Here is a 16,960-nt window from a genome sequence, read left to right as displayed (position 1 = left end):
ATAATCTGGAGTGATCACTGCAAAGAAGAAAAAAAGGCCAGGTGGGCAGCTGGTTCTCTGCACATACGGAACCAGCCAAGTTACGCCCCTCACCTACCTCAAAACAAGGAACAATTCCCTTTACCCCTGTCTGTTGAGCTCCTTTTCAGGAGGTGGGCCTCTAAAGGTGATGGGTTTATGGAAGGCCCAGGTGCGAGTGCTACAATTTGGTCAACATGCAGAAATAGGGGTGGGTGGGGAAGAATCAAACAAGAGGCAGTAAGAACAGCTGAATTGCCAACTATTGCAGAACAACACCTACAACAAAAGTATCTCATTCAGAATCAGTTTAATGTCCCTCCCCGCCTCTCCCACCCAGAGTCCAAGGTTCAGAAAAAGACAGAAGCAGCCTTCGTGCCATCCCCACTCCCATGGAGTTATCACACACTCACCTGTAGCCCAGAGCACAACAAAATTTGTGGCTGCGCCATCCCTGGCAGTGTTCAAGGCCAGGCTGGACAGACCTTGGAGCAACCTGCTCTAGTGGAAAGCGTCCCACCAAGATGAGAAATGTAGACACATCAATGACACCAGGTTTGGTTGTGTGTGGGTTTTTGTTTTGTTTGGGGTTTTTTTTGGTTTTTTTTAAGACTCTTCCATTTTTAGAATTTTTCTTTTTTTTTTTTTGCCACAGGTAAGAATTATATAATAAAATTTTCAACTGAAAATACTTCTTTCACAAGCGTGGAGCAAGCAGTAATTGCCATGTGTGCATTCCACAGTACATCGCTATCTAGCATAAAGATGGACAATACCACAAGTAAGATCAGACACTCTCCTCTTATTCACTGACCAATCTCATTCTGTAGCAATGGAAGTCTTTTCTGCACAGGTATTTGCAAAGCAGCTCACAAATCAAACCTCAGCAGCTTATGGGTTCTACATAGAAATCTCCATCCCTGCAAGACTGTCACAGGACTATTTCAGCACAGTTTCCTCAACAGTTAAACTATTTAACATGTGGCACCAAGATCTACACAGACGCACACACAAGTACAGATGACAGTACTGTAACAATCTACATTCACGGATGTAGATCACTTCAAGTCTCTGCTACACAGTTGAAGATGGACACTGACCAATTGTCTTTGCTTTAATTCCCTTGGAACTGAGTTAGCATACAGTTTGCTTTGTGCCCCTTCTCCCTCCCTTCCCCACAAACCAGACTTACAAGTAGGGCAAGGCCCTAACACAGCAATTTAAAAGGCTGACTTCAGATACCAGCTTCATCCAGCACAACACACACAGACTAGTTCTTCTCCCAGCAAGAAAAGGCAGAAGCATTTTCCGCAGCAGTCCATTCCTGTGGGCACACAGCTGGCATGCCTGCTCCTGCCCTCATTCCTTCCAAACGGAACTGTGGTCTGCTGCAAAGAATCTTGTCAACTTTTCCCAAAGGCAAAAGCTACCCCTCCCCTCCAAGAACAATGGCAATGACAGTTAAGTCCAAAAGTCCAGGCCTAGCACACCAGTCATTGCTTTGCCTTTTTCACAATGGTTCCAACAGCTGATATGACTGTAGTTTTGGATCCACTCGCGCTGGTTGTCACTGTGACAACACCTGGCAGTGTTGCAGTAGTGGTGAGAATGGTGGGCTGAGCTATTGTTGTTACAGGGATGGCCGAGTCCCACTTGCTCTTCCTCTTCTGGGCATCTGTGTATTTGATTAGATCAAGCAAGGGAGGATTAGCATTATGTTACAGGTCACCAATCCCTTCTTAACACCCTGTCTTGTCAACTCTTAACATACCACTGCTTGACTAGACAACTTTCCCTCACATTTATTTCAGCATTCACTGGCAGTAAATGTTGACGAGGGAAGACAACTCAAGAGTCAAAGTAAAACTCTACACCTGAACTCCAGCCAAATGAGAGCCAGGTTCACTCCCTGCCCCAAAGCATATTTAATTTTAACAGAGCACATGTATCCCAGTTGCTCAGGTACAGGCACACGACACACCAAACAGCCTCTGGTATTTTTTCTCCCTTCCTCCCAGTTTAAAAGGCAGGCTGTAGGCAAGAGAATGATTTTCAGTCTTTCCAAGTATCTTGAGATGTATCAGCCCCAAGAATACAACCACGGATATCAGCAAGTTTCTTGACTCGCTAATAAATCTCTTCACTATCCTTTCTGGCCCTAGTCCTTCATTCCAGAAGGACAGCCATGGAATATAGGGACTAGAGAAAAGCTAGTCCATCAGCCCTTGAAGAAATACTTTCTTGCATTATATACACAATAAGGAGCCCTCAGGCTTTCCAGGAAGCACTAATCCAGGCAGTTCAGCAGCTTAACAGGAACAATCATATCTGTTCTTTACCTCCCACAGTGGTACTGGCTGTTGTGGTTGTTGTAGAAGCGGCACTTGTTGTTGTACCCTTTTTAGTGCCAGTCACAAATTCAATCTGGGAAGGGAGAGACAAGCAGGAGAACAGGTAAAAGACAAAAAATGAGTAATTAAGATACACAGTCTTTTTTTAACTTACATTGCAGCTCTGTTTTTAAAAAACAGCTTTAATGTAGGACATTGGCCTCTGAGCTGTCATGCAGGAAGAGAGATGTAGACTGCAGGCCAAAATGTACTGAAGTCATGATCATTCAAGATTCCTGCAACCCAGCTCTAAGTCAGATACAATAAAAGTGTGTTTATTACCTGTTATAAGCATAGGAATTCAACATAGCTCAGAAAGGACAGATCCTGGTCATTAAAGAATGCATTTGTACAGTCAGAAGTTCCCCTTCTTTTTTGCTTTTAAGAAACACACCAAGTGCAAGGTCCTAAACCTGGGTCGGAGCAAGCCCACGCACAGCTACAGGTTAGGAGGAGAACAGATTGAGAGCAGCCCTGCAGAGAAGGACTTGGGGGAGTTGATTGATGAGAAACTTAACATGAGCTGGCTTTAGTGTGCGCTTGAGCCCAAAAACCAACCATGTCCTGGGCTGCACCAAAAGGAGCGTGAGCAGCAGGTCCAAGGAGGTGATCCTGCCCCTCTACTCTGCTCTTGTGAGACCTCACTTGGAGCATTGTGTGCAGTTCTGGTGTCCTCAACATAAAAAGGACATGGAACTGTTGTGACAAGTCCAGAGGAGGCCATGAGGATGATCAGGGGCTGGAGCACCTCCCATATGAAGACAGGCTGAGAAAGTTGGGGCTGTTCAGCCTGGAGAAGAGAAGGCTGCGTGGAGACCTCATAGCAGCCTTCCAGATATCTGAAGGATGCTGGAGAGGGACTCTTCATTAGGGACTGTAGTGACAGGACAAGGGGTAATGGGTTCATACTAAAACAGGGGAAGTTTAGATTGGATATAAGGAAGAAGCTCTTTACTGTAACAGTGGTGAGGCACTGGAATGGGTTGCCTAAGGAAATCGTGAATGCTCCATCCCTGGTGGTGTTCAAGGTGGAGCTGGACAGAGCCTTGGGTGGCATGGTTTAGTGTGAGGTGTCCCTGCCCATGACAGGGGTTTAGAACTAGATGATCTTAAGGTCTTTTCCAACCCTAACTATTCTATGGTTCTATGATTCTATACAAGACAAGTCCATGCCCAATTCACTGTGACTACATCATCACAGGAAGCCTGGCAACAACAGCTACAGCAGCATGAATGCTCATACTTTCAATACTGCAGATAAGAGCAAGGATGTAATAGACACCTGGGTTACTGTGCAAAAACCAAAACAAGACGCAGCAAGAAAAAAAAGATACCTTCACATACTGAATATGGAAAGAGTCTTTTTCAAGGTGGGATGACATTCTCTAATCTTAAACAGTTTTCTAATACCAGCCACTGGCTTAAAGGCAACACCATTGAAGGACAGGAATAAAATCTTCCAAAGCTTGTCTGTGTTCTTTTGGGGGGGCACATAAGAATGTACATTTTGTGAAAAGCCCAGCTGAAGTTAAAATAGGCCAAACATTTTCAGAAATTGGATGGAAAATAGTAATATTACGGAGAACGGAAAGCAGATAAGGCAGATACTCTCTCACAACAAGATATGGTGAGGAAATTAAGCTCTAACTGGGCTATGCCACCAAGCAAAATGTTAGATTAAGAAACAAAACAAAAAAAGCAAGCTGTTTTTTATGCATTATCTTGTCTGTGTTTGGCTTACTGAGCACCATTTTAACACCTCTGGTTTCAAAATAATGACAAAGCAGAAGGAAATCCAGTGGAATAAATCTGGATAATTGGACCTATAAGGAAGGGAACTTGGATCTGTACAGCTTGGAAAAGGACATGCAAGAAGAAAGGAGAGAATCAGGGAAAACTGAGAAGTACAAGCACAGCTCATAAGAGCAAAGCAATAAAACGAAACTCAGCAGGGACAGAAACAAAACCCCTGCATCTCTCTCTCTTTTGGTTTTGAATATTTACCTTTGTGCGTTCTTTCTTGGCCTTCTCCAATTTGTCCATTTCAATCTTCTGGGCTTTAGCTGAGAAAGATTAGAAGTTAAAAGAAGCACTAGAAACAGTAAAAAACTCACTTCCCATCATAAATAATAAAAACCTTGTGTATAGAAAATTAAACTACCATGAAACTAACTACTGTTTTTTAATCAAAGCATTACTGCACTAAATTAATGATTTAAGAGATGAAAACCTTGAAAAACAAATTTAAATGAAACAGCTTTTCAGACTGATGAAGCATCAATAGCATTCAGGCACATCCAACAAAAATTAAGTAATTAGAGAAGCATGTGATGACTTCTTATTTATAAAAGAAGTGAAGACTCCAGTGCAGTTAATTAACTACAAAACACAAAGAGCCAAGTTAGGACAAAAAAGACTTCCTTTTAATTACCTAATGCCTCATAATAGGAATCCTCTGACCAGCCATGAGGATCAAACATGTCCTAAAGAAGGAAAAAATACCAAACCAGTCAGATTAGGGCTATTTCCACACACACACTAAGCCCAGTTCAAAAATGTTTTATGGATTTCTGTTCACTGATGATATTCACTACTGACTTCTTGTACCCCAATGACACAAAGACCACATCAGACCTTTTATAGGACCATGTTCTGTTGTGAATGAAAAAAGAGCATTGAAGCCAAAAGGATGCTGGGGAAAGTCATGCATTTTTCTGCTGCTCAGCTTCTATCTCTCACCACAGCATTTCACATAATTCTCCACACTTCAGCACTTTCTGTTCAGAATCACTGTAGCGAAGTTGAAGGCACTGAGGCTCAGTACCACAGAAAAATGTTCACTTCTATGCAGAGGATCAGACTAAAATTCATTTAAAGGACGTCTAAACAAGCAGGCTCAGTAAAGCCTGTGTAAAACCTTACACCTGTATATTACCTTTTAAATATTTCCTTGCCAGTCAAAAGTATGGCACCTCACCTTTGGATAATTTGTACCGAGTTCATCAATTGAACAAAACTGGATCAGCTTTTCATAGATGCTGCAAAGGAAAGACAAGAGTTCAGAACAGAGCCAGTGAACCAGAAGTAAACAGAAGCGTTTCACATTTGTTAGTAGAAAGAGGTTGTCACCTCTTCACACTGCAAGAGGAAAATCAGAACCTGGGAAGCTACACTTGCTATGATGGATGTGGCATGCCATTAACCACATTTTTCCCACTTCCCCCAAATTAAGCTCCTAGAACAAGCATCTTCTAGCATACTTCAGCCAAAGCCTGTACGTTTAAAAGCTAGCCACCACACCAACTCTAGTTGCTGCCTCAAAGAACACAAATAAGTTTTACTTTTCCAGTTACCATCAAATTATGTCTTGTTTTCATAAGCAGTGGTACTTCTTGCTCAGGATCCTGTTTCTGCTATAACTCCAGTAAAGAGGAAAATTATTGGAATTTGCTCTGTGGTGCTTTGGTCACACAGTAAAAGATGGCCACTGACCTGGGGTTACGAAACTCCTTTTTCCTCTGAATGATGTAGTTCATATCCATGCCCTCTTTTATTTTCCTCTCATATAGCTTTTGAATTTTATCCTAAGGGAGAAAGATTATAGGGTGAGCCATTATGAAAATGTGGCTCATTTCAGCTGACTTTCAAAAGTGTACATGTGGAAACAAACCAACTGAATCAGTGACCTCCTCGCATGGAGCAAGGATTCCACCTCCCCCCTAAGGCCAGGCAGGCTGATTAGTACAGCCACTCCCTTCTTTAAGGTCTGAAAGTATCTTCATGAACTGTGTGGATGGGTTAGGGAATTGATCTTTGAACTTTCTGAAGGCCTCGGGGATCAAAGATTCACATATGAGGCAGTAGCGCAAACCCCTTCTGCCCAGTCTGTTGTTCCCCTTTATAGCCATGACTGCAGAGAAGTAGAAACCAGCCCAGAGACAGGTAAAATCCACAAAGGTTGCTCACAACTTAGAGTGACCACTACACCCACCTTCAGACTCATACGTGCACCTGAAAAACCACTGGGCTACACTGCACACAAGGTAAGGGTCATGGCTACACCTGGGTAACATCAGCAGAGCCAAGTTCTACCAGAGAGCTAAACCAAATGTGATCATTAGGTATTGCTGCTGGTGTCTACGGGAGTAGACCCGCAGCCCTGTGCCCAGCTCTGGGGCCACCAACATAAGGAGGACATGAACCTCCTTGAGCGAGCCCAGAGATGCTGCGAGGGCTGGAGCAGCTTTGCTCTGGAGCCAGGCTGAGAGAGCTGGGCTGGGGCAGCCTGGAGAAGAGAAGGCTCCTGAAGGGGAGACCTGAGAGCAGCTCCAGTGCCTAAAGGGGCTGCAGGAAACCTGGAGAGGGGCTTGGGACAAGGGCCTGTAGGGACAGGCTGAGGGGAATGGCTTTAACCTGCCCGAGGGGAGACTGAGATGAGCTCTTAGGCAGAAGCTCTTCCCTGTGAGGGTGCTGAGGCGCTGGCCCAGGGTGCCCAGAGAAGCTGTGGCTGCCCCATCCCTGGCAGTGTTCAAGGCCAGGTTGGACACAGGGGCTTGGAGCAAGCTGCTCCAGTGGAAGGGGTCCCTGCCCATGGCAGGGGTTGGAACTGGATGAGCTTTAAGGTCCCTTCCAACCATTCCATGATTCTGGCAGCCAACAGCTCTTAGAAACAATGTACTTGTATATCCCTGCTTTGGCACAAGTGACCAGTTAGATGGAATCAGCTTCTCTTTGCAGATGTATCACACGGGGATTTGCTGATGCCTCAATAAAATAGGACTGTTAAGAGCTGACATGCAACTCCTATTTCATCAACCTTAAAAAAAGCTTTATAAAACAAATTTGCATCCAGTCCTCATAAAATTAGCAAGAAGAAATTACACAATCTTCACATCCAGCACAAACATCATGAGGTTTGAAGGAACAACTAAAAAAGGTGAATTTGGGGAGTAGAACAATTGGTATTGCCTTTTGTGCTCTCCCCATGGAGGTAGCAATATGGTTCATAAAGTCCACAGATGGGGACTTACTCAGTCAACTTTATAATAAGAAATGCTCCCTTTGGCATAGCTCAAGATACAGTTTATTAGAGAAAGAATCTGATAAAAGGAAAGAGCAAATAAACAGTGAACAGCCTAGAACATTGTGCATCTCCAAAGTACGATCCCATCTCCATGTTCCAAATGCTCTAATATGTGGCTTGACCCGCTAACAGAGGACAAGTTCTCCTTTGATTTAACACAGTAAACTGCTGTCAAAAAGAAAGAAAATCGGCTTTATTTTGTCTACTCTCTCAAGCTCTGTGCATTCCTCAGATCTAACACACTCCAATTCATTGATGTCAGAACAGTAAAATCCTCTTACAGCCCAGGAGGAGGAATGGGCGTGCCATGTGTGAAGAAGAAAGCTTAACCTGGATGGTGAGTCGTTCTGAATCATCACTGTACATTAAGGGCTTACTTTAGAGAGCATTCCAGAAGGAATTATTTATGTGTATTTCTACTGGGCAAATAACTGCAGTTAAAATTCAAATGGGTGGTAGGAAACAGCAGCCCCTGATGTTTCATTTGTCCTCCCATCAGGAGGACGAGAACAGAGCAGAAGGTTATTACAGAGTTGGTTACTGCAATTATTTGAGTGTGCATCAGAGAGAAAACACATTTGTTTTCTTTTGCTGCTTCTAAGTTACTGACCTTCCCCCTCAATGTTTATCATCTAGAGATACGTAGGTGGAAAAGGAATCCTGTCAATGCTGCCTCAACTATTCCAGTTTGGGAATTCTTGGGCCCGTATAGAAAAAGCAATGATTTGTTCTTTCTTACAGAGCTGAATGTGCTGAGGTAAGAAGACAGCAGCCTTCACAGTAAACATCGCTTTCAAGTTACTGGTGGGACCACAAGCCATTTTAAAGAAGAAGTGACCCACAGAGACTGGAAAACAGCTTTAAGCTTCTCAGATTCCTGAACCAGAAATGCTGTAAAGTCTAAGGCATTAACACGGTGCACTCAAACTCAGCGTAGTAAAACCCAGCTTTGATGCTGGATTTTTATTTGTACAAAAACACTGGGCAGAGTTCCCGAACATCCCCCTCCCCCCGTACTGAACTCCAAGCCTTTTTAAAAAAATAAAAGTGGACTTATACCAACCTGTAAGTGGTTAGAACATCTGCCAGGAGGCTCAGGAGGGATTTTGATCTCATCTGGAGACATGTTCCGTACCCTCTCTGAAAAAGAAGCTATAGAGAGCAAAGTGAGCATGAGTTCTGGCCATCCTGAAGGGAATTTAACCCATGCAAATCATTAAACTTGTTTTATATCCTTGCTAGTGCTACTCCATTTTTGAGAGCAGCTGGGTAAAGGAGAGAAGGGAATGCTGTCAACTGGTACTTGTGGTGTTCTCAAAGTGCTGAGCAAGAAGCAACTAACCTTAGATCATGTATTATCAGAAGAAGGATATGATGCTTGCTTGCTTGATACCTACCTCAGACTGTGGCTCTGTGGCACACATTGTTAAAGCTTTATTTTCAAGGGTCTCTTCACCCCAGAACAGAAATGTGAAAAGCTAAGCTACTTCCCACTTGAGCTGCAATTGTTGATAAGATCTTCAGAGGAACAAAGGTTGGTTTCTGGAATGTACCTCTAAACCCTGCACTGTTCACCACATACTGAGCCCTCCACTATTCCAGGTCTTCCACATGCACTTTAAAGTCCTGCTCTGAACAGCACAGATAACCTGGAATCTCTGACCAAACTTGTGCCAGGATACTCTCTCAGGAAGAATCAGGCTGTGTACGTCGATGATCACAGGATCAATCTAAAGCAGCCTGTCCCATTGCCATTTTTGAGGTGGTAATCACTTTGAGTACTATTTACTTCAAGACCTGCCTACATGAACCAAAATGGTTCAAGGCTTGGTCTTTGAAGGCTCAAGGAACAAGCCTCCCCAAGGCTGTCAGGAGTTAACCACAAGAAATTACATTTCATCCTTAGATTCACGCTTCTTAACAGGCACTTTGATCTTTGTTTACAGAGTCAGCAAAGTTCAGTCTGATGCGAGAAAGAACAACTCCTTCTGCAGGACTGAGAACAGAGCAGCACAGATTGCCAGATTTCTATAGCAGTTTGTGTTGGGATGTACTAACAGAGTACCTGACTGCCTTGTAAAGGTTAGTTTACAGAGTTACCAGCAAAAGAAACTGTCACATTTCCCCCTACTGCTAGCTAGTTTCCTGCTATTACAAGAAACCCAGGCAGTTTTCTAGCCAAATCTTGGAGCAGAGATTTGTACCACTTTTAAGTAGCTGAGATTGTTTTTAACCATAATTTGTACAGAGAATACATCCCAGAACAGTAGTCTGTAGTGGACAAAAGAGACCTGATGCCAGCACAGAAGTAATTTCAACCGAGCCATTCATATTTGCAGCTCCTCCATTATACATTCCTCTGTAAAAGCTGCCTGACCTGCAGTTCCAGGATGCTCAGGTTCAGCTCCTTTGACTAAAGCCCAGAAGGGCCCAAACGACAGACAGAGCATTTGAGCAGAGCGTACTCTCCTGCCTTCCAGCACAGTGCTCCACAGCTGAGGCTACAGATAATCCACACTACACAAGTCCAGTGCTACTACAGTTTCCGTTTCTTTTGTCAAAACGAAATGCACTAAGGACGATATCGTTTAGAGATGCAAAGCTTGCAAGCGACCACTCATTCTAGTTGATCAAGATGTTGCTGAGGGGTTAAATTCTTCAGCAGTTGCTGGTAATGAACAAAAAGTGTCCTTTGGCATTTACTAAGCGTGTGGCTCTATGGAAGAAGGAAAGCCTGCCAGAGCCCCTGCAGATAGGCAGGCAAACTGGAGCTCCTTGAGAACAAGGCAGACACTTGTTAAAGGTTACAGCTGCTGGTGGGACAGGGAAGCCTCTGGTTTAATTAGAGTTTCAGGAATCCAGAAAGACAGTAGCAAATAGGCAGAAGCGTGCACAATAGACAGCACACCGGGCTTTCCGGAAAAGGTGAAAGCTGATTAATGGCTCAAGAGACTCACAGCATCAGCAGAAGCATTAAAAAGGAAAAAAAAGACCACAAAATCCAGACTTCATGAGGCAAAGAAAGGACCTAAAAAAAAAATAAATTAAAAAAAATCAAGCCTAGCTCCAGACTAGACATTCCTCAGGCTCTTTATCTTTGCACATCACCCACAGAGCCACAGAGAAACAAAACATGTAAGGGGAGGGGAACTGTGGGCTCATATAAACTCAGGAACTCCATCTAGCCAGCAGTCAAAATCATAAGAGTATGTTCAGCAATCAATTCATGCTCCTTTGAAACAAAAATACCATTGGAGGCAGAGCAAGAGCTTCCAATGAGATAACATATTTTGACATGTGACTTTCAGGTCTTGGTGCTCATCTGCTCTTTTGTTTGAGCCGTGTGAAAGCAATCATTTATCATCAACAGTATGCTGATGGGGGAAAGCATCTCTTAGTGGCTTATAAGGAACCAGAACTAAGACATCTTTGTCTACTGCAATCCCCCCATAACTACACTCAAGTCTGGGTCAGCAATGAGGCTACGTGCACCTCGCAAGCTGAGCACTAACATTCATCATTACTCAGTTATTTCATCACATTGCAGCCAGACTGAAATGCCACATCAGTAAGAAGAAAAGGATGAGTTCAACCCCTTCGGGTGTATTTACAGTAAGGAAGTACAAATTATCCATGCCCTTGAGCAGTCCTCAAGCTTCCTTTCCAAGAGACAGCAGAATGGCCTCTCCCCACCAGCTTTTTCCCTAGAGGAAGGGGCAACTGAGATTATCATTACAATAATCCTGGAATTTGCAAATATGGGCACAGGCTCCTATATAAAAGATTTTGTGCTTTCAAAGTCCCAAGCAGGGCTTTCCACCATGTACATAGCAGTAAATGCAGATGGACAGTTAACAAGGTGTGTCCTCGCAGGAAACATCCAAGTGCTTTGTGCATCCTGTTATTTCTGCCAAGATCAAAGTTTTACTTTTCGTGAGTCAGCGGCAGTGACACCGGCTGCAGCCTCTGATGGGGCCTGTGCTTTCTGGCTCACAGCCTAGAGGATCTCCATGTGGAGACCTCAGGAAGTTGGCTGTTGGCACGATTAATCACTACGGGCACACCCAGGCTCTGGCTCGCAGGATGTAAATATCTTCCCTAATCAGATTCGCAGTCCAGAAAGCATGAGGGCCAGAAAGCAGATCCCACAGCTTCAAGACAGTAGGAGCCAATGCACTGCCAGGTCTGCAGCTCAAACACCCTGCTGCTGAACAGCACTGCCACTGGTGCTCAGCCTGTGCGTTCTCCTCCAAGGCTATCTAAAAGTTAAAAATGTCATCAGCACAAGCACTAGGTGCTTGGAGCTTTTTGTACAGCTGGTGTATGCGCCGAGCAAGCTGAGAAGTTCCTGGGCCCTGCATAGCAGGCCAAAGTACAGCTGAGTATTAGGGTATACCTAGGAAAGATTCATCATCTCAGCAGTCAGTGGAGAATATCTACTTGCCAGTTCTTGGTGAGGCAAATAATTAAGTAGAAATGCTACATTTAATCTGCTTCAGTTTAAGATAGATGGGTTATTTGACCAGTATATCCAAGAGTACAAAAACATAGTGCAGAGCAGGGCAGGAAGCGCCACAAGGCAAACTGCGTGCTCACATCCAAAGCCTATGCTGGAGGCATGGATGGAGGACACATAGCTTTATTTCCTACAGATGGGTAGACACATCTTCTTAGTGAAGAGAAAACCCAAAAGAATAGGGAGCACAGGAACAGAGAGCTGGCTGTACCCAGACAGACTGAGGAGTGCATGAGCTGAGGCGAGGTAAAGCATTGTGCCCCAGGGCTCTGAGAGAGTTAACACTGCTCACCAGACAGGATGAAGAATTCCTGTCCCTTCCAAGGTTTACTTGTATGCTGCATCTTTAGCAATCACAAGGGATACAGGCAGTATCAGGTGCCATTTTGTCTATAAAGGTCGCAGAATGCAAAAAAAAACAAGGAAAGACCTGGAAAGGGTGAGCAAAGGGACATGGCTTCCCCCTGGAGACAATAAACCAGTGGTGCTGGTCTCTGCATTCTTTGGCACGCTCATCAAGTCTGCTTGGCATAAACCAGGGCGTGGGGGTTTCTGATTTCCTGGCATCAGAACAACCAAATCAGAGGGAAGAACTGGAGGCAACAACATGCCAGTGAGTCACCCATCCATGGAAGGACACTAGTTCTCCTTCTGCTGTGGGCTGAGCAATGCAGAAAGGGGGGGAAAGAAAGGGAGGGAGGAAGAAAAAGGAGAGGGGAAGAAGAAAAGGTGCGGGGGAGAGGCGAAGAGCAAGGGAAGCAGCCTCAGCCCACTGTGTGTGTTGGGGGAAGCAGCCCCAGCTCAGTGTACGTGTGTGGGTGGAGGGGAAGCAGCCCCAGCCTGTATTTTTGGGCATGGCACGTTTCTCCCAGAAGAAGACTTCACTGAAAACATTCCCTGGAAATCAAACACTGCAGGGCAGTAATTCCAACTGCAGCATTGTCAGGACAGTGTGAAGATGCTTCTTACAAAGGGGAATACTAGAAGGTCTAGTTTGAAAAAAACACAAGAATTAATACCTCTGCATGAACTTACCAACTAGCTCCTGAGGGTCTCTTTTCTCCAGTTCTGAGAGTTCCTGGGAAGAAGAGGAAAGAAAGATGGGGTTTTAGTCAAGGTATGCTTCCAGCCTAAATAGCTATAGTGTCCATTTGTTTAGAAATGTACACATTACTTCTGAGACAAAAGAATAAAAATTAGGAATGAAATGCCAGTTATTAGAGAATAGGGCAATGTTTGTACCATGGAAAGTCAAAACCTAATAGGATGCTGTTTCCTGACAAAGTTAAGAGTCTAATGAAAGAATGAAGGCTTTGTTTCAATGACTCCTGGATGCTCAGTTCTTTTTGAATTCCACAAAACCAGCTGTACTTGAAGACTTTTTTTCATAACAGATCAAACCATAGAGCCTTCATTTTTGGTGACTGGCCCTGGGCACCAGTCAATGTTTTAGAGCATAGCTAGCTAAACACAAGCTGGATGCAGTCCACAGAAAACTACTGAAGCCCTGGGAATGCCTAAGCGCAGCCCTGTGCAACTGGCAGTTCTCTAAGCAGGGTCAGCAGGATGCATTCCCTAAAGGAACCTGCTCCCAGAGTGAGGGCAGAGCATTACACCGGAGGGGAGCATGGATCGGCCTCCCTGCAGACACTCCAGGCTCTGCAGGGTCTCAGGGTGACACCGCACGATTCACCCAGTGTGACAGTGCCAGGATTCCCTTCTGTAACTGCAGTATTGAGGGGTTGGGATCATAAAGCCTCTACAAAGCAATATGCCAGGGAGCATGACGGTGATGCAGATCCTATATTCCCATTTTGGAAGAACGATTCCACTGTCAACTCTCTCTTGGCTCCTGCTTTCCAGGATCTGCTTTACCAGAAACTCAAGGGCAACCTCTCCTGGCCTGTGCTCTGTTTGGAGATCTCAACACAGCTAATTCATCCTCAGTTATATAAATTAAGGCTGCTTCAGCTGTGGGGGTACAGCAGATGTTTGCACCAGTCTGCTGAGCAGCAGGTGCTACGTAGGATAAGACACTCTAAAATATGCTTTCACTATATTAAAACCAATATTCAAATATTTTGGTGCTTCTGAGAGACCCCAAGATAGCCACAAGTGATATCAAGTTCAATACAAATAAAGTTTCTGAAACAGTATCAGCTGTATCCAAACACTGCCCTCTTCCCTCTGCCTCCCCCCAAAGCCTTTTTGTGACTCATTGGACTGTGTGTCCAAAATTCCTCAGTGCCTCTGAACACTGAAGCTATTCATTCAACCTGACACAGACATAATGCTGCCTCCTTCCTGCTCAATAGCTGCTCTCTGAACACTCTCCTTGACTCCATTTTCAATCAGGTGAGAGATGCATAAGGTGAGGAGAAAGCAGAAAGATCACCAAGGCAGATCTGGAAACAGGCTGTGCCAAATTCTCTATGAAAACCCACCACCAACTTCCAGAGAAGCCATAGCTCTCTGGAAGCAGAAAATCAAATTCTTTGTGTGGCACCAGCTGCACTTTTTATAGCCATCCATGGAAAAAGAAAAAAAAAAAGTAAGTACATTTGGATCACAGAAATACAAGGCTAAAGCTATTTTAGTAAAAACCAAGTAGTACCCAAAGGAACACGCATCTTCTCAACAGCCAGCTGGGAGGCCCCCAGGCACCTTTGTGAGATGGACTGTAGAGTAACAGCTCCAATCCTCTAAGCTGTTGCAGCTGGTGCAGTGCATTAACACCTCTTCTCCTGGGGTGTTCAGAAGGAACAGCGCAAGCATTAGAAAACTTGAACAAAAGCATGACATTTCATAGCAGAAGAGTTCTGCCAAGAGAATGAGCCCTCTTTGGCAAGCCAGGAATCCAGGGAACCTAGGTGGTGTTCCCCACAAACCTACACAGACACAGCACTAAAGTGGTGAGGCTCAACTGCACCAACATGGTGTTAACGCAGCGAGCCTCAGCCTGCCACCAGAGAAGTGCGGGCAGTTCTGTGGCAACTAACGGGTTGTGGGGACAATTCACATTAGCAGGCAGGCTGGAGAGGATCACAGCAACAGCCCCAAGGTAAGCAGAGGTCCCAGCAGCACGCAGTGACTCACAGGGCCGGGAATGTATGTGGTCAGGAGGCTGCTTTATTCCCTTTAGGGGAGAACTTGCTAGATCTGTAATTAAAAGTATTTCTTGTCTTGGTTTGAGACAACAAGCAAATGTTTTCTGAGGTGAAACAAAGGAACTTGTTTTGTTCCAACCTTGACTGAATTACATTCTGCTCTCTTATCTTCTAAAGTGGACTGAGAGGGAAGAGAAAGAGACAGGCTATATCCCTGAGCATCTCTTGATCTTTCCTCTTACCCAGCACTGTCTTTATTATTCCATTACCCTTCCCATCTTCTTCTACCTACTTGTTCTCTCACCATCCAAGAGTACAAAAGCAAGGGGAAACCCCTTCCAAATGAACAATATTGTGAAGCAGGCACTTAAGCAGCCCAGTGGCACAGTCAAATTCATATGCTTTAGATAGGTACTAAATGCCCCCAAGAAGGCCACCCTCTTGTCTGGCCAGTTAACAGGTATCTGCTGTATTTCTGAAGTTTTCAGAAACTCATTTTCAAGTCTCCTGTAGCTGTTTGGAGCCAGCACCAAGCACGAGCACACAATTCTCAGGAAACATGAACTAATATTCTGAGAGAGAAACTTCTCCTGTTACTTCCATTAGAGGAATACCTCTAAAATGTCAGAAGTGTTAAATAAATAATTATTTAACAGAAGTGTTAAATAAATTTTATGAATTTCCAGAATCATCAGTAAGTTTGTTTCACCAGGGGTTTGTTCTTTAACTATCTTAATAATCCTTTAATCCTAAAGCTACAGGACAAACGTGGCCCACTTAGGCTAAATGATACCAGTCCTATCAGGTAGGCACTGCGTATCTACCTGGCCTGGTTGCCCACACTTGCTCTAGCAAGTCTAGTCTCCACATACCCAGGCCATAGCCAAGACATCAGAAACCCCAGAGCTACACCAAGCAAACAAAAACAAGTTCACTAACATATTACAGCCACACCTCACTGCCCAGAGGATATGAATTCTGCTTACTGATGAATTACTGTGTACCGACACCCACTGCTCTGTCATTAACAAGCTGAAGACATCAACACAGCTTTTCATTAAATGGGACTACTTTCAAGGCTCTTACATGCCTTCAGAAAACAAAGGGATGACCAATTCCTCCTACAGTGCTTGTTCATATTCGCTCAGTCTACTGTCAAACATTATGAGGAGGCAAGTATCAACAATGGGACCAAAGATGTACGGTTTAGCAGATGAGAGATTTAAGAAGTCTTGTTCAAACCTCTGAGTATCTCCTGAAGATCTAGAACTTAAGGACAGTCTAAAAGCCTTCAGTGGAGTAATCACCCAACAAGAACTGTCTTACACTCCCTTAGGCTAATTTAAGCCTGGAACACATGTTGAATACAACACGGCATCTAAACAAAAATTCCGCAGATCTAACCTAATATGAAGTTAAATGAAACAGAGAATCACCAAGTGGAGAAATAAGGGCAATAAATACTGCACATTTTCTAGTGTTTGGGTGTGAAAGGGAAGAAATACTTAATCATGGATGAGAGATTTCTAAAGGAATTCCAAGGCATTTAAACAATGGAAAATTTGGAAGGTAACTGTATTTTAAGAAGGGAAGTTATCTAAATCCACTCAGGGAAAGGTGATCTTTCTGTAGATTATTACATCATCAAATCCCACCATGCTATGTATCATCATCTCACATGAAGAGCACAAAACCAAGCAGTGCCAAGCAGAGGGGATTCTACATCAAACCTCTCTATCAGTAGGTACACGAAAGCTGCAAGTATCCCAGAGCTACAGGCATCGTATAATATAGTATTTCCATTTGGAACCTGATTCCGAAAAATAACAAGGTAAAGACTTCAACT

General features: G+C 44.0%; 1 protein-coding gene across 1 annotated transcript in view; it reads right to left on the bottom strand.

Annotated features, from left to right (window-relative positions):
* Nucleotides 1-241: 241 nt before the first annotated feature.
* SAP30BP (SAP30 binding protein) overlaps nt 242-16,960 on the bottom strand; it is a 32,388-nt gene continuing 15,669 nt past the window's right edge. Inside the window, exons 4-11 of the mRNA XM_080629381.1 lie at nt 13,043-13,085; nt 8,555-8,643; nt 5,901-5,992; nt 5,386-5,446; nt 4,840-4,891; nt 4,413-4,471; nt 2,358-2,442; nt 242-1,693 (exon numbers count right to left, since the gene is read on the bottom strand). Of these exons, the coding sequence (XP_080485507.1) occupies nt 1,512-1,693; nt 2,358-2,442; nt 4,413-4,471; nt 4,840-4,891; nt 5,386-5,446; nt 5,901-5,992; nt 8,555-8,643; nt 13,043-13,085 (663 nt within the window). The 3' untranslated portion in view covers nt 242-1,511. The remainder of the gene's footprint in view (nt 1,694-2,357; nt 2,443-4,412; nt 4,472-4,839; nt 4,892-5,385; nt 5,447-5,900; nt 5,993-8,554; nt 8,644-13,042; nt 13,086-16,960) is intronic.

The sequence above is a fragment of the Psittacula echo genome (genome assembly GCF_963264785.1).
Source record: "Psittacula echo genome assembly, chromosome: 14".
Classification (NCBI taxonomy): domain Eukaryota; kingdom Metazoa; phylum Chordata; class Aves; order Psittaciformes; family Psittacidae; genus Psittacula; species Psittacula echo.
Note: the sequence above shows the minus strand (reverse complement) of the source record. Positions and strands in the feature narration are given on the sequence as shown.